This window comes from Dendrobates tinctorius, unplaced genomic scaffold, assembly GCF_039654945.1.
Source record: "Dendrobates tinctorius isolate UK_male_01 unplaced genomic scaffold, ASM3965494v1 ptg000285l, whole genome shotgun sequence".
NCBI lineage: Eukaryota > Metazoa > Chordata > Amphibia > Anura > Dendrobatidae > Dendrobates > Dendrobates tinctorius.
In genome coordinates, this window is record NW_027361952.1 from 759,332 (window position 1) to 780,891 (window position 21,560).

Genomic DNA, 21,560 nt, shown 5'->3' on the forward strand with positions numbered 1-21,560 from the left:
TGGGCAAACGGAATTGCTTCCATTGCTGCCACCATCTTCCCTAGTACCCTCATCCCGAACCGAATGGTGTGAGGGACCAGCTGAAGCTTCTGGACACCTTGCTGGAGCGCTAGGGTTTTGTCTTGAGGGAGAATTACCAACCCTCAGGAGGTGTCGAAGATCATCCCTAAAAAGGAAATCCTCTGGGCTGGGACAAGGGATGATTTTTTCCTGTTGATCAACCACCCCAAGCGGGAGAGTGTATCCAGCGTGATGCTGACGTTCTCTTCGCATGCCCGAAATGAGGGGCCATTCACCAAGAGGTCGTCTAAGTATGGCAAGACGACTATGCCCCAAGAGTGTAAGACAGCCATCACGACTGCCATTACCTTCATGAATACTCTGGGGGCGGTGGCTAGCCCGAAGGGCAGTGCTGCAAACTGGAAATGTTGGCCATTGATGGCGAACCGTAGAAACCTTTGATGCGGAGGAAAAATGGGAACGTGCAGGCAGGCATCCTGGATGTCGACAGAGGCCAAGTATTCTCCCTGCCCCATGGCCGATATAACTGAACGGAGAGATTCCATTCTGAAATGTTTGATCCTGATGAACTTGTTCAGGAGTTTTAGATCCAAAACCGGCCTGACTGCCCCATCCTTTTTGGGGACTGTGAACAGATTGAAATAAAAACCCTGAGCTTTCTCATGCTCTGGTACAGGAACGATGACTCCATTGTGCTGAAGTGAATTGATGGCCCCTAGCAATGCTTTGGCCCGGGGCTCCACTCTGGGAAGTCGGGACAGAAAAGAATGTTTTGGGGGATACTTGATAAACTCTATCTTGTACCCCGAGGACACCAGTTCCGCCACTCATGAGTCGTGTGCTACCTTGACCCAGACACGGCGAAACCAGAGCAGGCGGCCGCCTACCCTGCTGATGTCGTCTAAACGGCGCTGAGTCATTTAGCTGAGGACCTCTGGGCCCTAGTTCCCCTCGGCCTGGGCTGACGGGCCCCCATTCTCCCCAATGGGTTGGCTCTATATGAGACCTTTCGCTCCCTATCCTGATTGGCGCGACTTGGAGCGGCAGAGCTAGCATCTGCCGACCATCCGGGGTTACGAAAGGCCTGAAACCGTGTCGGAACCTGACGAAACGGTTGTTTAATCTTTTGCTGTGGGCGGAAGCTGCTTTTTCTCCCTGTAGCATCGGAGATGAGTTGATCCAACTTTTCCCTGAACAGGCGGTCTCCCTGATAAGGCAGGGAAGTCAAGGACTTTTTGGAAATAGAATCGGTCGCCATGTTCTTAACCATAGGGCTCTCCTGATGGCTACTGCGTTTGCGGCCGCAAGTACCGCACAACTGGCCGCATCAAAGGAAGCATTGATTAAGTAGTCCCCCGCCATAGCGATCTGACTCGTGATCTCCGATACCTCCGCAGGCAGGTCTCTATCCTGCAAGATTTTGTTCAATGACTGACCATGACATCATGGCCTTGGCTACCCATGTTGCCGCAAACGAGGGAGAGAGAGCCGACCCTGACGCCTCAAAAACGGAGCGAGCTAAACTGTCTATGAGTCGATCAGTGGGGTCCTTAATGGACGAGCCACTAGGTATGATAACAAGGTTTTTGAGGCCAAGCGTGACACTGGTGGATCCACCACTGGGGATTCCGCCCATTTCTTACAGAGCAGACAGGCCGCCACAAACCGAGGACTGAGTACCCGGCTCCTTGCATGACCTCGGACAAGCGGGGGCTGCTGTAACAGCTGGGGGGCTAAACCGGGGGGGGGGGTGGATGCGCTGGATCCCTGCTGACCGCATGAAGCGCTCCACCTGGCCGCCATCTGCCTAGAACTCCTCGGACGCCACAGAGCCCTCAAAGCTGAATATACCTCCATCCATGCCCTGGACACTGACACCTTGATCCGAACAGGTAGAGGGAAGGGGGGTGATATCCAGGACGGTGCAGGCACCCTAGCTCCGTCACCTTCCAGGGCTGAGGAGAGGGACCGTCTGCCGCCTTGCAGCACCGCCGTCTAGCGTTGGTGGAGCAGTGGGGGCCGCACGGACTAGTCTTGTGCCTCTGTACAAGCCCATGGTTTCAATAACTAGGGGTGGCCAGGGCTAAGTCCGGCATCGTGTCCCACGTCGCGGGAGAGGATACGTGGAGGAACACTCGCCCGTTCTCGCCCATTGATGGTTTGGGTAAATCGGACCCTTTCCATAGGGTACGTTGCCCCGGTCTAATCTTCATAGGGGAAAAAAAAAAAAAAATTCTGGGGAAAAATGCCCAGATATGTCCCACTGTGCGGGAAAGGATACTCGTAGACGATACTCAACATGTAGACCTACATAGAAGACGGAGTATGACGCCATGGAGTCAATACCAATAATTGGTTATAATGTCAAAAATTATTCGCTCTTTATTAATACAGGTGCATAAAAACTGTACATTACAAAATACAATCATATGATCAGATGTCGGATATGACACTACGAAGAAGAGGGGATGGATACACCGCACATGTATGGTAAATGCAATAGTACAAAAAATAAGTTTTCAAAGCCCCAAGGAAATGCATGAAAAATAGTGCCCACGCAGAAAAGTCTCACACTTAAACGTCTAGTGTTGCTATCAGAATAAAGTGCATAGCACAAAGCATGGGGAATTCATACAAATACTTTGCAATAAAGTGCTGTGTGCGAAAAAAGCATGGGGGATTTTGCAGAAAAGTGATCATGCTTACCCATAAAAGAAGTACATGTGCGTGGCGTCCAGCCCCAAAACCCCTACGCACGTTTCGCGCTAGGCTTCATCGGGGGGCATGTGTCAATAACTATGGGTGGCCAGGGCTAAGTCCGGCATCGTGTCCCACGTCGCGGGAGAGGATACGTGGAGGAACACTCGCCCGTTCTCGCCCATTGATGGTTTGGGGAAATCGGACCCTTTCCATAGGGTACGTTGCCCCGGTCTAATCTTCATAGGGGAAAAAAAAAAAAAAAAAAAAAGATTCTGGGGAAAAATGCCCAGATATGTCCCACTGTGCGGGAAAGGATACGCGTAGACGATACTCAACATGTGCTCGCGCCCGTTGTTGGTTTGGGGCGATCGGACAATTTCTATAGGGTCCTTCGCCGCTGTCTTATCTTCATAGGGAAAAAAAAATAAGTCTGGAGAAAACCAGACGTGTGTGCCTCCAAAGGACACTAAGCAAAAACCTGGTTTCCGCCCGCAATCGGGGCGAGGGTGTATACGGCGGGGGAGGAGCTAACCTTGTGCTGTCTACTTAGTGTCAGCCTCCAGATGGCGGTAGCATACACCACAGTACCCGGTCCCCCAATGAGACGAAGGAGAAAACTACTTATGAGGCACAGTGAAAAGCGCAGAAGAGATGAAACGATATATTAGAGTTCAGATATTGATGTTAAAGTTTGAGGGTGCCATGTCACATTGGCAGAGCCTCCAAGGTGCTGGAAAAGCAGAAACTCCCATAAGTGATCGCTTTTAACAGACTACACAGTTAAAAGCTCAGGCACAATGCAAAGCTCAGAAGGGAGGGAGAACCATATTATAGCACAGATTTTACACTTCTGGTTTGCACACGCCATGACCCACTGGGCTAGCCACCCCCCCTAGTTGCCAGCACAGCAGAACCCCCATAAGTGACCCCATTTTACAAACTATACCTCTCAATGAATTCATATAAGTGTGCAGTGATCATAATGACACCACAGGTATGTCACAGCATTTTATATCATTGGGCAGTGAAGAAAAAAAAAAAAAATTAATTTTTCCTCACAAAAATGTGGTTCTAGCCCCAGATTTCAAGTTCTCATAATGGGAAATGGGTAAAAAATGGCACCAAAATTTGTACCACAATTTCTGCCAAACGCAGAAATACCTCATATGTGGCTGTACAGTACTGCTTAGCCATACGCCAGACTATGGGGGGACAGAGCACTATTTGACTCTTGAGAACAAGAGCCACTAAGCGCCAGAAGAGCAGAATCCCCTCCTCAAGTGACCCCATTTTGGAAGTTACACTCCTCTAGCAGTTTATGTACAGGTGTAGTGATGATTTTGACCCCATAAGTGTTTTCCAAAAACAAGCAGCAGTTGGTGTTCCTGAGTAAACATTGCAAATCTGACAGTGTTGTCACCAATATGTTTTTCTGGAGACAAGGTCCCCGTAAACTAAGCGGACTCTCTTCGCTTCAGAAATGCCAAACATGTGGATGCTAAATGTGGTTAAGGCACACTGAGGCTCAAATAAAACCTCCACGGGATCAATTCACTATAATGCGGCAGCAGAGTTACTCTGGATTCAGTCTGGCCTCTATTTAGCGGTGTCCTTTTCAGAAATGCACAAAACTACACTTTTATGCATAGTTTAAAAGATGGGCACCGCTGGATCACAGGCCAGACGTCATCCACAGTGCCTCCATCTGCCTCATTATAGGGAATCTGGTAACAGGGGTAATTCTGAATCCTGCATTTCAGAGATTTGCACGGAATCTCCGGTGTAAGAGCTCAAAGTAGAGCGCAGGATAAATGTGAGCCGGGCCTTACTGCGATCTTTGGGAGGCAGAATGAACAAATCAACAGCAGGTGAAGAATTGGTTTTATTTTTTATGCCATTCTTTGTGTGGTAGAAGTGATTAGGTGACGACTTTATTCTTCGGGTCGGTGCGATTACAGCAATTCCAGATTTAAATCTTTGTTTTTATTTTTGGCTGCTGTCACACATTACAAAACCCTTTTACTGCAAAATAAAGTTTTTGCACTGCCATATTTCGAGAGCTATAATCATCCTATATTTCTGCCAACACAGACATGTGAGGGCTTGCTTTTTGCGGGATGTGATGGTGTTTTTATTGGTCCTATTATTGAGGACAAAACATTTTTTGATTGCTTTCTGTTCCGATTTAGGGAGGCAAAATGAACAAAAACCAGCAATTCAGGAATAAAAGTGATCAGGCAGATGCATTCTTCGAATCAGTTTGATTACAAGAATTTATAATTTTTTTACGCTTTGGCGCTTTTACACACAAAAAATTTGATAGAAAAAATTCTTTTTGCAATGCTTTATTCAAAGAGCTATAGCTTTTTTATTTCTTTGCTGACAGAGCTGTACAGCGGCTTGTTTTTGCGGGACAGGATGACGTTTTCAGCTATAACATTTTTGCTTTAATTGCTTTTTATTCCACTATTTTTAGCAGTATGATTAAAAAGCATAGTTTTTTTGCCGCTTTTTTATGGAGTTCACTGAAGGGGTTAAATAGTACGACCGTTGTATAAGTCGGGTCATTCCGGATGCGGCAATACCAAATATGTGCATTTTTTTTTTTTTTACATTATTATACCTATTTATTGGTTTAATATTTCCTTGTTTTTTTTACTTTTTTACTTTGTCCCTCTATGGGACTTTAACTTTTATTCATCTGATCACTGGTATAATGCATTGCAATACACCAGCATTACAATGCACTAAACCTGTCAGTGCTGCACTGACAGAAGCCGCATCAAACTTACGTTTAAATCGGGCACTGGAATTTTTCGATATCCAAATTTCTGCATCCAAAAAAGGGGAACTACAAACAAACGTATATAGAAAGCCTACAGAAACCAATTCCTTCCTTATGGCCGATTCATCACACTCAAGGTCTACCATTCGGAGTATTCCTATCAGACAATTTCTCAGAATCTGCTCTCAGCAAGGTGCTTTTGAGGCCCGATCTGCAGACCTGGCTCAGAGATTTAATGAAAGAGGCCAGAGCAACAGGTTGATCGGACGGGGATACAATAGGGCTACAAGAAAGGAGTTATATGTTAGCACGTTGTCCAAGAATGACAAGGAACAGGTACGTTTTATATCTACCTACAACAGTCAATGGCAGGAGCTGACGACTTATCAAAAACTTTGGAACGTTTTACTAGTGGATCCTGCCTTGAAACAAATTTTGCCATCCTCCCCCTGCCTCGTAGCCAAACGCTTGGCTAATCTCAAAGAGCATAGACACTATGACCCCAAAAGGGTAGTGGCAGACAGAAACCTTAGATTCCTAGGATTTTATTCCTGAGGTCTATACAAAGCTTGTCTTAACCATATCAACAAATTTTAAGAATTTTGATGGCTCTCGACCACTGAGGACTCTCAATTCTGAATATTTTTCTATCTACTGGCTAACACGGTACATCTTTCCTGTCTCGCACCTCTGAAATGAGAAAATATCTTAACTGTTCTTCCAAGGGCGTGAGATATCACGCTGAATACAATTGTGGTTAAGTATCTATTGGTTTAACCACCCGTGAACTTATAGTTAGGGAGCACATCCGAGACATTGAGAATGCTCCACCTGTTGAGGATAATGCTATCCTCGAAAGCTTTCCAAGACACTTTAAATGGTTCCACAACTACAATTCAAGGGGTCTGGTCATCAAGGGCATTGATTCTCGTCCTGGGTTCTCGTGGTGGTGATATTGGCAAGATCCTCTCCTACATTGAGTGCAGTAGGATTTATCGTTTGGGTACTCTTAGTCCGTAGGGTCATAAAGGGAAAGTGCCGCGTTATATTTACAGTTAGGTCCATATATATTTGGACAGAGACAACATTTTTCTAATTTTGGTTCTAGACATTACCACAATGAATTTTAAACAAAACAATTCAGATGCAGTTGAAGTTCAGACTTTCAGCTTTCATTTGAGGGTATCCACAATAAAATTGGATGAAGGGTTTAGGAGTTTCAGCTCCTTAACATGTGCCACCCTGTTTTTAAAGGGACCAAAAGTAATTGGACAATTGACTCCAAGGCTATTTCATGGACAGGTGTGGGCAATCCCTTCGTTATGTCATTCTCAATTAAGCAGATAAAAGGTCTGGAGTTGATTTGAGGTGTGGTGCTTGCATTTGGAAGGTTTTGCTGTAAATGAAACTTGCGGTTAAAGGAGCTCTCCATGCAGGTGTAACAAGCCATCCTTAAGCTGCAAAAACAGAAAAAACCCATCCGAGAAATTGCTACAACATTAGGAGTGGCAAAATCTACAGTTTGGTACATCCTGAGAAAGAAAGCACTGGTGAACTCATCAATGCAAAAAGACCTGGGTGCCCACGGAAGACAACAGTGGTGGATGATCGCAGAATAATCTCCATGGTGAAGAGAAACCCCTTCACAACAGCCAACCAAGTGAACAACACTCTCCAGGAGGTAGGCGTATCCATATCCAAATCTACCATAAAGAGAAGGCTGCATGAAAGTAAATACAGAGGGTTCACTGCACAGTGCAAGCCACTCATAAGCATCAAGAATCAAAAGGCTAGACTGGACTTTGCTAAAAAACATCTAAAAAAGCCAGCACAGTTCTGGAAGAACATTCTTTGGACAGATGAAACCAAGATCAACCTCTACCAGAATGATGGAAAGAGAAAAGTATGGCAAAGGCGAGGTACAGCTCATGATCCAAAACATACCACATCATCTGTTAAACACAGCGGAGGCACGCATGGCTGCCAGTGGCACTGGGTCACTAGTCTTTATTGATGATGTGACACAGGACAGAAGCAGCCGAATGAATTCTGAGGTATTCAGAGCCATACTGTGTGCTCAGATCCAGCCAAATGCAGTCAAACTGATTGGTCGTCGCTTCATACTACAGATGGACAATGACCCAAAACATAAAGCCAAAGCAACCCAGGAGTTTATTAAAGCAAAGAAGTGGAATATTCTTTAATGGCCAAGTCAGTCACCTGATCTCAACCCAATTGAGCATGCATTTCACTTGTTAAAGACTAAACTTCAGACAGAAAGGCCCACAAACAAACAGCAACTGAAAACCACCGCAGTGAAGGCCTGGCAGAGCATCAAAAAGGAGGAAAAAGGGAATTAGACCTATCGGTAATTCTGTTTCCTGTAATCCCTCAGGACAGCACCATGGAGGACGTCCTTCCTTGCCCTATAGTGGGACAGGATCAGAGAGAGGTTAAAAGGCCCCTCCCACCTCCACCCTCCAGTGTTTTTTCAAAGTACCACCGAGGATGGATGGAAATGGTCTAAACATGCCCTTACAAACGCGTCTGTAAGACCCTTTAGCGGCTCCATCCCCATCTCGAGCCACGATGACCTGATGGATGAACAATCTGCCGATCGATTCCATGCAAGCCTAAAGACAAACATAAGGGAGGGAACTAAGGGTGCTGTCCTGAGGGACTACAGGAAACAGAATTACCGGTAGGTCTAATTCCCTTTTTCCCTTACGTCCCTCCGGACAGCACCATGGAGAATACCAAAGCAAAGGTCTCAGGATGGGTACAGAAGCCCCCAGATCAAAGTTCTAGGTAAGAACCAGGCTAGATCTAGACATTATCTATAAGATGAGAAGAAATATAGATATCGAAAGGGATCTACAAAGGTAATCACCGCAGTGAGTGTCTGATATATGTTTATAATGTCCAATTTCAGTATGAATGTGGCAAACAAGATTTGCAGTGGAACAACCTGTTGCACCCCAATACCACTAATGAACCGCAGTGAATTACAGTTATTGTGATAGATACTTATGAACACCGCAGTCGCAGAAATAGGATTAAAACCTTATTGCCCAGCAAAAGGTATGGTGATAACCACAGCCATAATACAAAGAGGACTGTACAGACCGTTAATTCGCTGTATGTGCTTATAACACAGGATAGTTCCTTCGTCGGTCCTCCTGGGCTCGGCTTAAATCTTGGCTAGAGACCACCTTACCATACTACAAGGAAACCTGCAGGCCAGAGACCCTGCTCCGCTGGCAGATCAGAGCAATAACAGTACATGGAAAATAGCGGAGTATTGAGACGTATGTACCCTACTCATCCAGGAGGTCCTGTGTATACTGAATTGTTTACATGTCTAAACCTCAAGAAAGGGTTGGCTATTATTTAAGACTAAGGAAATACTCCATCTGGCAGGTAACTACTCCTGCCACTACCAACATTGGCTTTTCATTAGAAGCATTGAAAGGGAAATGTGGATCCTCACACCTGTTTTACTGATGTTAGACACAGGGAGTCTGGACTCTGGAACGGAGGAGACTAAGTGTGTGCTTCTATACAAGTCATTAGCTCAGAAACTGTAAATGTGTCAACTTATTCATATGTTATATCCTAACAGGCAATCATCTTAGAGATATTTATACCCCTGACTGCTATGGTGCGAGGAACCACACTCTTTAACTAGAGGGAAGTAGGTTTCCTCCCATCGCAGAGGGGATTGACTATTGCGAGGCAGATGGACTATGGGTTCTCGACTGCAAGAGTCATGGATACCGCTTCTTTACCTTAGGAGCCCTGACTCCCGTAAGAGCAGCGAGTATGGGATCCTCTGCCACCTGACGCAGGGCTGCTGAACCGCCACCAGGTACAAAAAGTAGTGATGCCACCCCTGGTAAACATAATACAACTGATTTATAGGACAAGAATCTGCCTAACGGATCTCTATCAAGGAAACCAGTCCGACTGCTCTATGTGGAGTCAGGAAGAATTGTTTCCTCACACCTTATGGGATTTTCTGCACCCAGACTATGTCCACTTAAAGGATGAACCCCAAAGACGTATGTCTCCCTTTAAAAGTTAACTATGAGAGGGACCTGCCTTTAGCCCTCAAGACAGTAACTCACTTTAGAGTTCTGTTCCAAATAGAAGAAATGCTAAGTTACTAGGCCAATTCAAGCATAACTGTTCGTCTGGCTAAGTCCAGTTGCCAAGAATGAAGCAACAGAAACTGGGTCTAGGCCCGAAACACAAAGACCAGAGTTGGGGCCTGAGACAAAATGTGAAGTGGTAGGCCAACCATACAAGGTGTGGCCCACAAAAATGCCCAAGTCAGAAGGTCTAAGCCAGAGGCCCAAAGCCACAGCACCCGAGGTATTATGAAGCACAGAGGTATTAGGACCCATAAATGACCCCCTGAGGCGCAGGGGTACCAAAGCCTTATGACGCCATATGATGCACAGAAGCACCATGACGCAATATGATGTGCCAAGACACTATGGGGCACTATGAAGCAATATGATGCACCAAGGGACTATGAAGCTATATGATGCAGTATGACGCACAGACACTATAGAGCTCTATGTTGCAGCACAAAGGCACTATGAAGCCACATAGTGGAATACGCTGCACAGAGGTCCCATGATGCCGCATGGTGAACAGAGGCACTATGCAGCCCCCTGATGCAGTCTGATGCACAAGGGAACTATGAAGCCACATGATGTACAAAGGCACTATGAAGCCATATGATGACGTATGATGTACCAAAGTACTATGACGCCATATGATGCACAGTGATACAAATATGATGCGCAGTGATACAAATATGATGCGCAGTGATACAAATATGATGCGCAGTGATACAAATATGATGCGCAGTGATACAAATATGATGCGCAGTGATACAAATATGATGCACAGTGATACAATTATGATGCACAGTGATACAATATGATGCACAGTGATACAATATGATGCACAGTGATACAATATGATGCACAGTGATACAATATGATGCACAGTGATACAATATGATGCACAGTGATACAATATGATGCACAGTGATACAATATGATGCACAGTGATACAATATGATGCACAGTGATGCAATATGATGCACAATGATGCCATATGAAGCACAATGATGCCATATGAAGCACAATGATGCCATATGAAGCACAATGATGAAATATGAAGCACAATGATGAAATATGAAGCACAATGATGCAATATGATGCACAATGATGCAATATGATGCACAATGATGCAATATGATGCACAATGATGCAATATGAGGCACAATGATGCAATATGAGGCACAATGATGCAATATGAGGCACAATGATGCACAGAGGCACAATGATGCACAGAGGCACAATGATGCACAGAGGCTGTATGATGCACAGAGGCTGTATGATGCACGGCGGCAACATATCGTGCACGGTGGCAACATATCGTGCGCAGCGGCCGTGTGTCGTGCGCAGCGGCCGTGTGTCGTGCGCAGCGGCCGTGTGTCGTGCGCAGCGGCCGTGTGTCGTGCGCAGCGGCCATATGTCGTGCACAGCGGCCATATGTCGTGCACAGCGGCCATATGTCGTGCACAGCGGCCATATGTCGTGCACAGCGGCCATATGTCGTGCACAGCGGCCATATGTCGTGCACAGCGGCCATATGTCGTGCACAGCGGCCATATGTCGTGCACAGCGGCACGATGTTCAGCGGCGATACGATGCACAGAGACAAAACGATGCCCCTATGATGTAATATGATGCACAGATTACGGCCCTGCTTGAAGGTGCCAAACAAGAGGCCAGGTCCCCAGCTACCTCCAAGAGAGCAATCAGAGATCCGGATAAACCTTCGCTCTGAATAATATATCTCAATTGTCAGACCAGCTCCACCTGAAGGAGCTAATTAATGAGACTCAGGTGGAGAGCAGACTCCCTGGAGACCCTGTGTTGCATTCCACCACGTGTCCAGCCATAAGGCTCTGTGCAGACCTGGTCTGCAACTAACTGAGGTCCCATTATGAGATGTAGCTTGGACAAATGGCCTTACTACAGCCTAGAGGTCCAAGGACTAGCTGCTTATATGTGGAGCATATCTCAGCACATGAGGCTCTAGGCCCAGCTTTGGCACCAAGGCATGAGGCTAGTATTAACCCAGAGGCCAGGCCCTGAACACAACATTCCAGCGTGCACTCACCTGTGCTGGCTCCACACCTGCTAGAAAGACAGGGGGAGCTGGTAACGCCGAGAGCCTACCATGGAGGGAAGTGTCAGGAATGTTGTATTACTGCCAGTGATTTCCTTTCCTGTGCCCCACGAGATCCAAGAAAGTAGGCTGTTGCCCGTCTCGTTCTGCACTTCCGCGTTCTGCCGTGGAACGCACGCCGACCTTATGCTGACGTTGCCGGAGGCGCGGCGGCCTTCTCCACCGCATGTTTTCCGGAATTAGCCATGTTTTGCCGGCCGGCGTCCGAGCCGAGAGCCTCCCACCGGGAGGAGCGGCTCAACCCAGGAGCACGTCCGCTCGACTGGTCTCTGGGGCAGAGGGACTCCCCACCGGGGAGTGTCGGCCCTGAGCCCCTTGACAGGGGGAAGGATTGGACGCGCCGCACGATCCCCCTGAGCCCATCATGCAGGCTGGCTGAGGAACTTCTCCAAGAGGTGTCAGCCACGGTCCACTTGACAGTGGGGAAGAGAGGGCTGAGACCCTCAATCCCGTCTGGTACAACGAATGACGGCTGAGGGACCTCTCCCAGAGAGGAATCAGCCACAGACCACCTGCCAAGGGAAAGGAAAGCAATAAATGTCCACAGGCTATCTTCGCTCTAAGAGCAACCTCTCATACAACCGTCCCCTGCCGGGACAGGAAAAACACTGGAGGGTGGAGGTGGGAGGGGCCTTTTAACCTCTCTCTGATCCTGTCCCACTATAGGGCAAGGAAGGACGTCCTCCATGGTGCTGTCCGGAGGGACGTAAGGGAAACACAGCGTCTGGTGATGTCCATGAGTTCAAGACTTCAGGCAGTCATTGCCAACAAAGGGTTTTCAACCAAGTACTAGAAATGAACATTTTATTTACAATTATTTAATCTGTCCTATTACTTTTGGTCCCTTTAAAAACAGGGTGGCACATGTTAAGGAGCTGAAACTCCTAAACTCTTCATCCAATTTTAATGTGGAGACCCTCAAATGAAAGCGGAAAGTCTGAACTTCAACTTCATCTGAATTGTTTTGTTTAAAATTCATTGTTGTAATGTCTAGACCCAAAATTAGAAAAATGTTGTCTCTGTCCAAATATATATGGACCTAACTGTACATAACAAGTATTGCAATTTTCAAACTTTTAATTTTTGTACACTTAAATCACAGATAGGTCACACAAATTAATAAATAACATTTCCCACATGTCTACTTTATAATGGCACAATTTTGGAAACATTTTTTTTTGTTAGGAAGTTGTAAGGGTTAAACGTTGACCAGTGATCTCATTTTTCCAACAAAATTCCCAAAACCATTTTTTTAGGGACCACCTCACATTTGAAGTGAGTTTGGGGGTCCATATGACAGAAAATACCCAAAAGTGACACCATTCTAAAAACTGCATCCCTCAAGGTGCTCAAATCCATATTCAAGAAGATTATTAACCCTTCAGGTGCTTCACGAGAACTAAAGCAATTTGGAAGGAAAAAAAAAATAAACATTTTACTTTTTTCAAAATTTGGAACCAATTTTTTATTTTCACAAGGGTATCAGGAGAAAGTGGACCGCGAAATTTGTACGCCGATACCACATATGTGGGGAAAAGACACTAATGTATCTGGGTGCATGGCAGTGCTCAGAAGGGAGGGAGCACTGACTTTTTGAAGGAAAAATTAGCTGGAATCAATGGTGGCGTCATGTCATGTTTGTAGACCCCCTGATGTACCTAAACAGTGGAACCCCCCCCCCCCCCCCAATTATAACGCCAACCCTAATCCCAACCGTAACCATAATCCCAGCCCCAACCCTCACTTTAGCCCAAACCCCCATGCTGTCGGGAGAGAGACTTAAGCGCATATCCTATGTCTCTCAATATGTCTGCCTTTGCAGAAAAGCACCATGCCTGGCCCTGATACTCACCAATGCTCCGCGTTGCTCCTCCAGCTCAGTAGCACATGTAGTGCTCCACTGATCCCATAGACGCAGACAGAGCAGGGTCACACATTACACCACTGCTCCCATAGATGCAGACGGAGCAGGGTCACACATTACACCACTCCTCCCATAGACGCAGACGGAGCAGGGTCACGCATTACACCACTCCTCCCATAGACGAAGACGGAGCAGGGTCACACATTACACCACTCCTCCCATAGACGAAGAAGGAGCAGGGTCACACATTACACCATTCCTCCCATAGAAGCAGACAGAGCAGGGTCACACATTACACCACTCCTCCCATAGACGCAGACAGAGTAGGGTCACGCATTACACCATTGCTCCCATAGACGCAGACGGAGCAGGGTCACACATTACACCACTCCTCCCATAGACGAAGAAGGAGCAGGGTCACACATTACACCATTCCTCCCATAGAAGCAGACAGAGCAGGGTCACACATTACACCACTCCTCCCATAGACGCAGACAGAGTAGGGTCACGCATTACACCATTGCTCCCATAGACGCAGACGGAGCAGGGTCACGCATTACACCACTCCTCCCATAGACGCAGACAGAGCAGGGTCACACATTACACCACTCCTCCCATAGAAGCAGACGGAGTAGGGTCACGCATTACACCACTCCTCCCATAGACACAGACGGAGCAGGGTCACACATTACACCATTCCTCCCATAGAAGCAGACGGAGTAGGGTCATGCATTAAACCACTGCTCCCATAGACGCAGACGGATCAGGGTCACGCATTACACCACTCCTCCCATAGACGTGGATCGAGCAGGGTTATGCATTACACCACTCCTCCCATAGAAGCAGACGGAGCAGGGTCACGCATTATACCACTCCTCACATAGACGCAGACGGATCAGAATCACGCATTACACCACTCCTCCCATAGACGTGGATCGAGCAGGGTTATGCATTCCACCACTCCTCCCATAGACGCAGACGGAGCAGGGTCACACATTACACCACTCCTCCCATAGAAGCAGACGGATCAGGGTCACACATTACACCACTCCTTCCATAGACGTGGATCGAGCAGGGTTATGCATTACACCACTGCTCCCATAGACGTGGATTGAGCAGGGTGATGCATTACACCACTGCTCCCGTAGAAATGGACAGAGCGGGTCACGCATTACACCACTGCTCCCATAGACGTGGACGGAGTGGGGTCATACATTACACCACAGCTCCCTTAGACATGGACGGAGTGGGCTCTCGCATTACACCACTGGTCCCATAGACATGGATGGAGCGGGTTCACGCATTACACCATTGCTCCCATAGAAGTAGACGGACCGTTTTCACGCATTACACCACTGCCTCCGTAGAAGTTGATGGAGCGAGGGGGGGGGGGGTCACGCATTCCACCACTGCTCCCATAGACGTAGATGGAGCGGGGGTCGCACATTACACCACTGCTCCCATAGATGTGGACGGAGCGGGGGGGCACACGTTACACCGCTGCTCCCATAGGTGTGGATGGAGTGGGGAGAAGGTCACACATTACGCCAGTGCTCCCATGGACGTGGACAGAGGGGGGAAGGGGGCTCACACATTACACCACTGCTCCCAGAGATGCGGACGGAGCGGGGGGTGTCACATTACACCACTGCTCCCATAGTAATGGACAGAACGGGTCAAGCATTACACCACTGCTCCCGTAGACATGATGCGTAACCGTGCGCCACCACTGCTACCATAGACATGTGGACAGAGCGCAGTCACGCACTATACCACTGCTCCCATAGATGTGAACATAGCAGTGTCACACATTAAACCACTGCTCCCACAGATGTGGACGGAGCGGGCTCTTGCATTACAGCACTGGTCCCTTAGACGTAGACAGAGCGGAGGTCACACACTACACCACTGCTCCCATAGAAGTAGAGGGAGGGGGTGACATATTACATACATTAGATACTGAGTATCTAAATCACATCCTTTATGATAAACTCTGCTGAGCTGTATATCTAATCCCATCATGTGTTAAACTACACTTAGCTCTGTATCTATTTTCAGCATGTTACGCTAAGCATAGCTAACTGTGCACGTGATAAACTCCACGTATCTAATCTAATGATACAGCAAGCAGCAACAACTATCAGAATCTGTGCTGCCGGCCATTCTCAGTGATGCGGTTTACTTGTCAGTATCACTTTGCAGTCACCAACAAAATGGTTCCGCACAGTGATCCTAAACTTAATCCTGTCTTGTTCTTTTGCAAATACCCAGAAGGGGAGAGTAGTGACATCACACACATCAGCAGACCCCGCCCACATTTACTGAAGTCGTAATGTGAGCTAGTTGTACACAAGATTTTCATGGTAAATTTCAGCAGCTGCTCCCCCTAAAGTATCCCATGCTGTGATTATCACACCCCTTCAGTATAGCCGTTTATATGTTTATTCATCGGTGTCCTCCATACTAGGCACTCTGCATTTTTTAAGTGTTTTTACATGTTGTTTCTAATAAAGATTTATTAATTTTAGAATTATGGTTCTTGCCTTTACTCTGGCTGTTACCTGTGGCCCGAGCATGTTTTTTTATGTATTGTGTGTAGTGCCATTTATCTTCCTGTTTGTATAATGCATTAATTATAACAATGTCCAAACAGAAGCCTCTAAGTCCAAGCTCTCAGCATGGTCTAACAGGCTTGCTGTAGCTGGCTGACCCAAAGGTCATCACGATGACTTCAGGTTTGCCATGGCAACAATTGGGCCCTCATAACGATGTCGCGGGGGGCGCCAATTAAAATGGAGCCCCCTCCTTCTCTTCTAAATGCTGCAATCACCTTCGACTGTGGCATTTAGGGGGTTAAATGGCCCAAGGAGGTGCAAGCACCACTCCTAGCAATGACAGCTGGGTCTCAGCTATAACTTAAGCTGAGCTCTCGGCAGTCATCATACCATAATGATCGCTATGACGTAAATGTATGTCATTTTGCCGGAATCCTTTTCTAACCATGACGTAAACTTAAGTTAACTGTTGGGGATGGGTTAAAGTAGAGATCTGGAACACAGGAAGAGTGTTCCTTAGTACAGGAATGCTACCAGATATCTTGTTGCCCTGACCGGCAGCCACGTTTAGGTATAAATGATTGGAAGTGACAGTAAACACCTTCAGTGTAAACCAATTCTCCAACGAAATCTTAAGGACCCACCTTTGAAGCTTTGCCGACTCGTGGCCTTAAAGGGAAATACTCGTCATCTGCAGGGAGTGCAACCTAAAGAAGGAAAACAGACAAATATAAACTGTGTACAGCGGTATCCAGGAGCCTCGAAACAACTGGAAATATAAAGGTCATGACCTATCTGTATTTTTCTGTGGCATCGGGCACCAGTCCCAGCTTTGTGCAAGTACAATCAAGCAAAGTCCGGATCACTTACAAGATGCTGACTAACCATCCCAGGTCCCTAAAGTAATCATTGGGAATGTGTGTCACCAAGATCAAGGCTACAGAACGTTCACCGGGGGGATGGGACGTGGCCGTGACTGTAATGATGTGAAGATAAACGGTATAAAAGGGTTAATTCTAACTTAAGAATTGGTGTATGTATTACTTACAGAAAGCAAAGAGAAAATAGCACTGATTCAACGTCATCAGGTCTATGGACCCTTCATTCCCAGGATCAGTGGGGGGAGGTGGACGGACTAACCCCCTAACAACCATTAAGTAATGGCATATCCAAAAAGTAAGCCATCACTTTGTGTGAAGAGAAACACAAATGAAGTTAAAGGGGCTATCCACTACTGCAACATAAATGTGGAAAATAAAAAGCATACTTATCACCTGGACAAGTGCCACTGCTCCGCTCTGAGTGCGGTGCCACCCAGTAATCTGACATTGCTTCTGCCATGCGAGTGCTGCAGATCAGAAGCAGCTTTCACAGTTCCATCAGAGTGGACATCCGCATGGTCAGAAGACCTAGTGCTCAGGGTGGTGGAGAAGCAGTCTAGACGGCACGTGTGTGTGTTTGTGGTTTTTTCTTTGTGCTACACACTTGCAGCATTTGACAAGGGGATTACCTAGTAGTGAAGTCAAATGTAATTTCAGAAAACTTTTCTGACAAGTCCAAAGTGTTTCAGACTTTTCTTCTGCCTGGTGCACACATGAAGCCTTCTCTGCCCCCATCGCTGTAAGCACTAAGAATCAGCGCTCAGAGGTAGAGGGTGCTCTGCTCATTCACACATCTGACTCGCACTATGTGCCCCATGTATTTTTTTTAGTAGCCTAACAATGCAACTTTTTTTAGGACACTAGGATGCCCAAATTACGCAAAGAAGAAGCATCACTAGAATGTGTTAACTAGGCAACGTATAGTACCAGTAATTACCTCGTGAGTGCAGCCCTCAATGGTGTCCACTTCTTGCACTTTTACCCTCGGCATCAGGTCTGCTAGGCTGTAAGAAAACAAGATGTGTGACTCAGGCATGTCAGAGCTTCTGTCTTTTCCAGTAACCCCAACAACAGCGCCACCTAATGATCCACCGCTGCCTCTGACCTTTGCTGACAGGCTGCAGTGGTGACATTAAGACTACAGCTAGCAATCACTGGACTCAGTGGTCTGGTGCCGGATACGTTGACACCAGTGAACAGTCAAGTGATTTGCAGCAGTGATAAATTACTGAAATCACTGCAGACCGTCAAAGACAAGGGTTATGGTGGACTAGAAACTCATTGTACTAAATTTGAAGTTGATAAGTCAGCTAAAGGGATTATTCCTTTTTCTATTTATTTAAATGGGATTGTGCCATGAACAAAAGCACATTTTAATCAATAGATCTTGGAACAATAATAATTTGCACAATTGAATGTGTTTAAAAAAAAATATGTTCCTGTGCCGAGATAATCTTATAAATGTGCCCCTGCTGTGTACTGTGTAGTGGCCATATCTGTCCATACAGGGACATGGTCTGATCAGAAACATTTATTCAAAAAAAAAAAAAAAAATGTTCCTGATCAGACCATGTCCCTGTACGGTAAGACACAGCCATTACACAGTACACAGTAGGGGAACATTTATAAGATTATCTCAGCACAGGAACATTTTTTTTAACCCCTTCACTACCAAGGGTGGTTTGCACGTTAACTCCCGGGCCAATTTTTACAATTCTGACCACTGTCCCTTTATGAGGTAATAACTCTGAAACGCTTCCATGGATCCCGGTGATTCTGACATTGTTTTCTTGTGACATATTGTACTTCATGTTAGTGGTCAAATTTCATTCAAATAACTTGCATTTATTTGTAAAAAAAAAAACGGAAATTTGGCGAAATTTTTGCAATTTTTCAACTTTGAATTTTTATGCCCTTAAATCACAGAGATACAGCACACAAAAAACTTGATAAGTAACATTTCCCACATGTTTACTTTACATCAGCACAATTTTGGAACCAAAATTTTTTTTGTTAGGAAGTTATAAGGGTTAGAAGTTGACCAGCGATTTCTCATTTTTACAACACCATTTTATTTTTACGGAAGACATCACATTTGAAGCCACTTTGAGGGGTCTATATGATAGAAAATACCCAAAAGTGACACCATTCTAAAAACTGCACCCCTTAAGGTGCTCAAAAGCACATTCAAGAAGTTTATTAACCCTTCAGGTGCGTCACAGGAATTTTTTTTGATTTAAAAAAAAAAAAAAAAAAAAGGAACATTTAACTGTGGAAACCCCCCACAAATAACACCATTTTGGAAACTAGACCCCCCCCAAGGAACCTATCTAGATGTGTGGTGAGAACTTTGAACCCCCAAGGGCTTCACAGAAGTTTATAATGTACAGCGGTACAATTAAAAAAATCATTTTTTCCACAAAAATGATCTTTTCACCCCCAATTTTTATTTTCCCAAGGGTAATAGGACCCTAAAAGTTATTGTACAATTTGTCCTGAGTACGCTGATACCCCATATGTGGGTGCAAACAACTATTTGGGCGCATGGCAGAGCTCGGAAGGGAAGCAGCGCCATTTGACGTTTTTGGTTAGAATTGAGATTGGACACCATGTCGCGTTTGGAAAGCCCCTGATGTACCAAAACAGTGGAAACCCCCCACAAATGACCCCATTTTGGAAACTAGACCCCCTAAGGAACTTATCTAGATGTGTGGTGAGCACTTTGAACCCCCCAGTGCTTCACAGAAGTTTATAACGACCGGGTGTGAAAATAAAAAAATTGTATTTTTTCAAACATGATCTTTTAGTCCCCATTTTTTTTTCTTATTTTCCCAAGGGTAACAGGAGAAATTGGACCCCAAAAGTTGTTGTCCAATTTGTCCCGAGTATGCTGATACCTCATATGTAGGAGAAAACTACTGTATGGGCACACGTCGGGGCTCAGGAGGGAAGTAGTGACGTTTTGGAATGCAGACTTTGAAGGAATGGTCTGCGGGTGTCATGTGCATTTGGAGAGCCCCTGATGTACCTAAACTATTCAAACTCCCCACAAGTGACCCCATTTTGGCAACTAGACCCCCCACGGAACTTATTTAGATGTGTGGTGAGCACTTTGAACCCCCAAGTGCTTCACAGAAGTTTATAACGCCCGAGCGTGAAAATAAAAAAAAAATCATTTTTTTTCCACAAAAATGATATTTTTGCCCCCAATTTTTTATTTTCCTAATGGTAGCAGGAGAAATTGGACCCCAAAAGTTGTTTTGCAATTCGTCCTGAGTAGGCTGATACCCCATATGTGGGGGTAAACCACTGTTTGGGCGCATGGCAGAGCTTGGAAGGGAAGGAGCACCATTTGACTTTTTCCAACGCAGAATTGGCTGGAATTGAGATCAGGCGCCATGTTGCATTTGGAGAGCACCTGATGTGCCCAAACAGTGGAAACCCCTAATTCTAACTCCAACCCTAACCGCAACACACCCCTAACCCTAGCCCCTAACCCTAATGGGAAAATGGAAATAAATACATTTTCTTTTAATTTTATTATTTTTCCCTAACTAAGGGGGTGATATCGGGGGGTTTGATTTACTATTTATAGCGGGTTTTTAAGTTTGGCAGCTGTCGCACGCTAAGGCTGTGTGCCCACGTAGCGATTTTTAAGCGTTTTTGCCGCGATTTTCGGCGTGAAAACGTGTAAAAATCGTGTACAGAACACCCCCCATGCATTCCTATGGCATTCCGCACATGCTGCGCTTTTTTCTGCGGCGGAATTGCATCGCGGAAAAAAAAAAAATCGCAGCATGCTCATTCTTTTGTGCGGAATCGCAAAGCATTACCGCGATTCCGCACCCATAGGAATGCATGAGAATCGCTTACTTCCCGCATGTGGCTATGCCCACCATGCGGGAAGTTAAGAGTCTCATGTGCGGTGGGTACCCACGGTGTGGAGGAGAGGAGACTGTCCTCCAGGCCGTGGGTACCATACCCCTGTAAAAAAAAAAAAAGAATGAATCGGGGTATATTTACCTTCCAGGGTCCCACGCTGCATTCCCGGCCTAAGCGTTCCCAGTAATGCCTTGCGGCACGGTCCTGTGATGACGTAGGTCTCGTAAGATCGCTATAGTAACGCAAGACTACATCATCACAGGTCTCGCAAGGCATTACTGGGAACGCTGTGGCCCGGGAATGCAGCGCGGGACGCCGGAAGGTAAATATACCCCGATTTTTTTTTTTTTTTAGCATTTTAACATTCTATCTTTTACTATTGATGCCGCATAGGCGGCCTCAATAGTAAAAACCTGGTCACACTTGTCAAACACAATGACGAGTGTGACCAACCTGTCAATCACTTTCCAAGCGATGCTTCAAATCGCTTGGAAAGTGCTTGAATATCACACACGAAAATCGCGGCAAAATCGCGATCATAATCGCGGTGAAATCGCGCGGAAAAAAACGCGCGATTTCTGGGAAGGAGTCCGGTTTTT

General features: G+C 46.0%; 1 protein-coding gene across 1 annotated transcript in view; it reads right to left on the reverse strand.

Moving 5' to 3' along the window:
• Positions 1–21,560, reverse strand: part of MTREX (Mtr4 exosome RNA helicase) — a 170,757-nt gene that overhangs the window by 139,481 nt on the left and 9,716 nt on the right. The window contains exons 3-4 of the mRNA XM_073559936.1: positions 18,017–18,083; positions 16,843–16,905 (exon numbers count right to left, since the gene is read on the reverse strand). Of these exons, the coding sequence (XP_073416037.1) occupies positions 16,843–16,905; positions 18,017–18,083 (130 nt within the window). The remainder of the gene's footprint in view (positions 1–16,842; positions 16,906–18,016; positions 18,084–21,560) is intronic.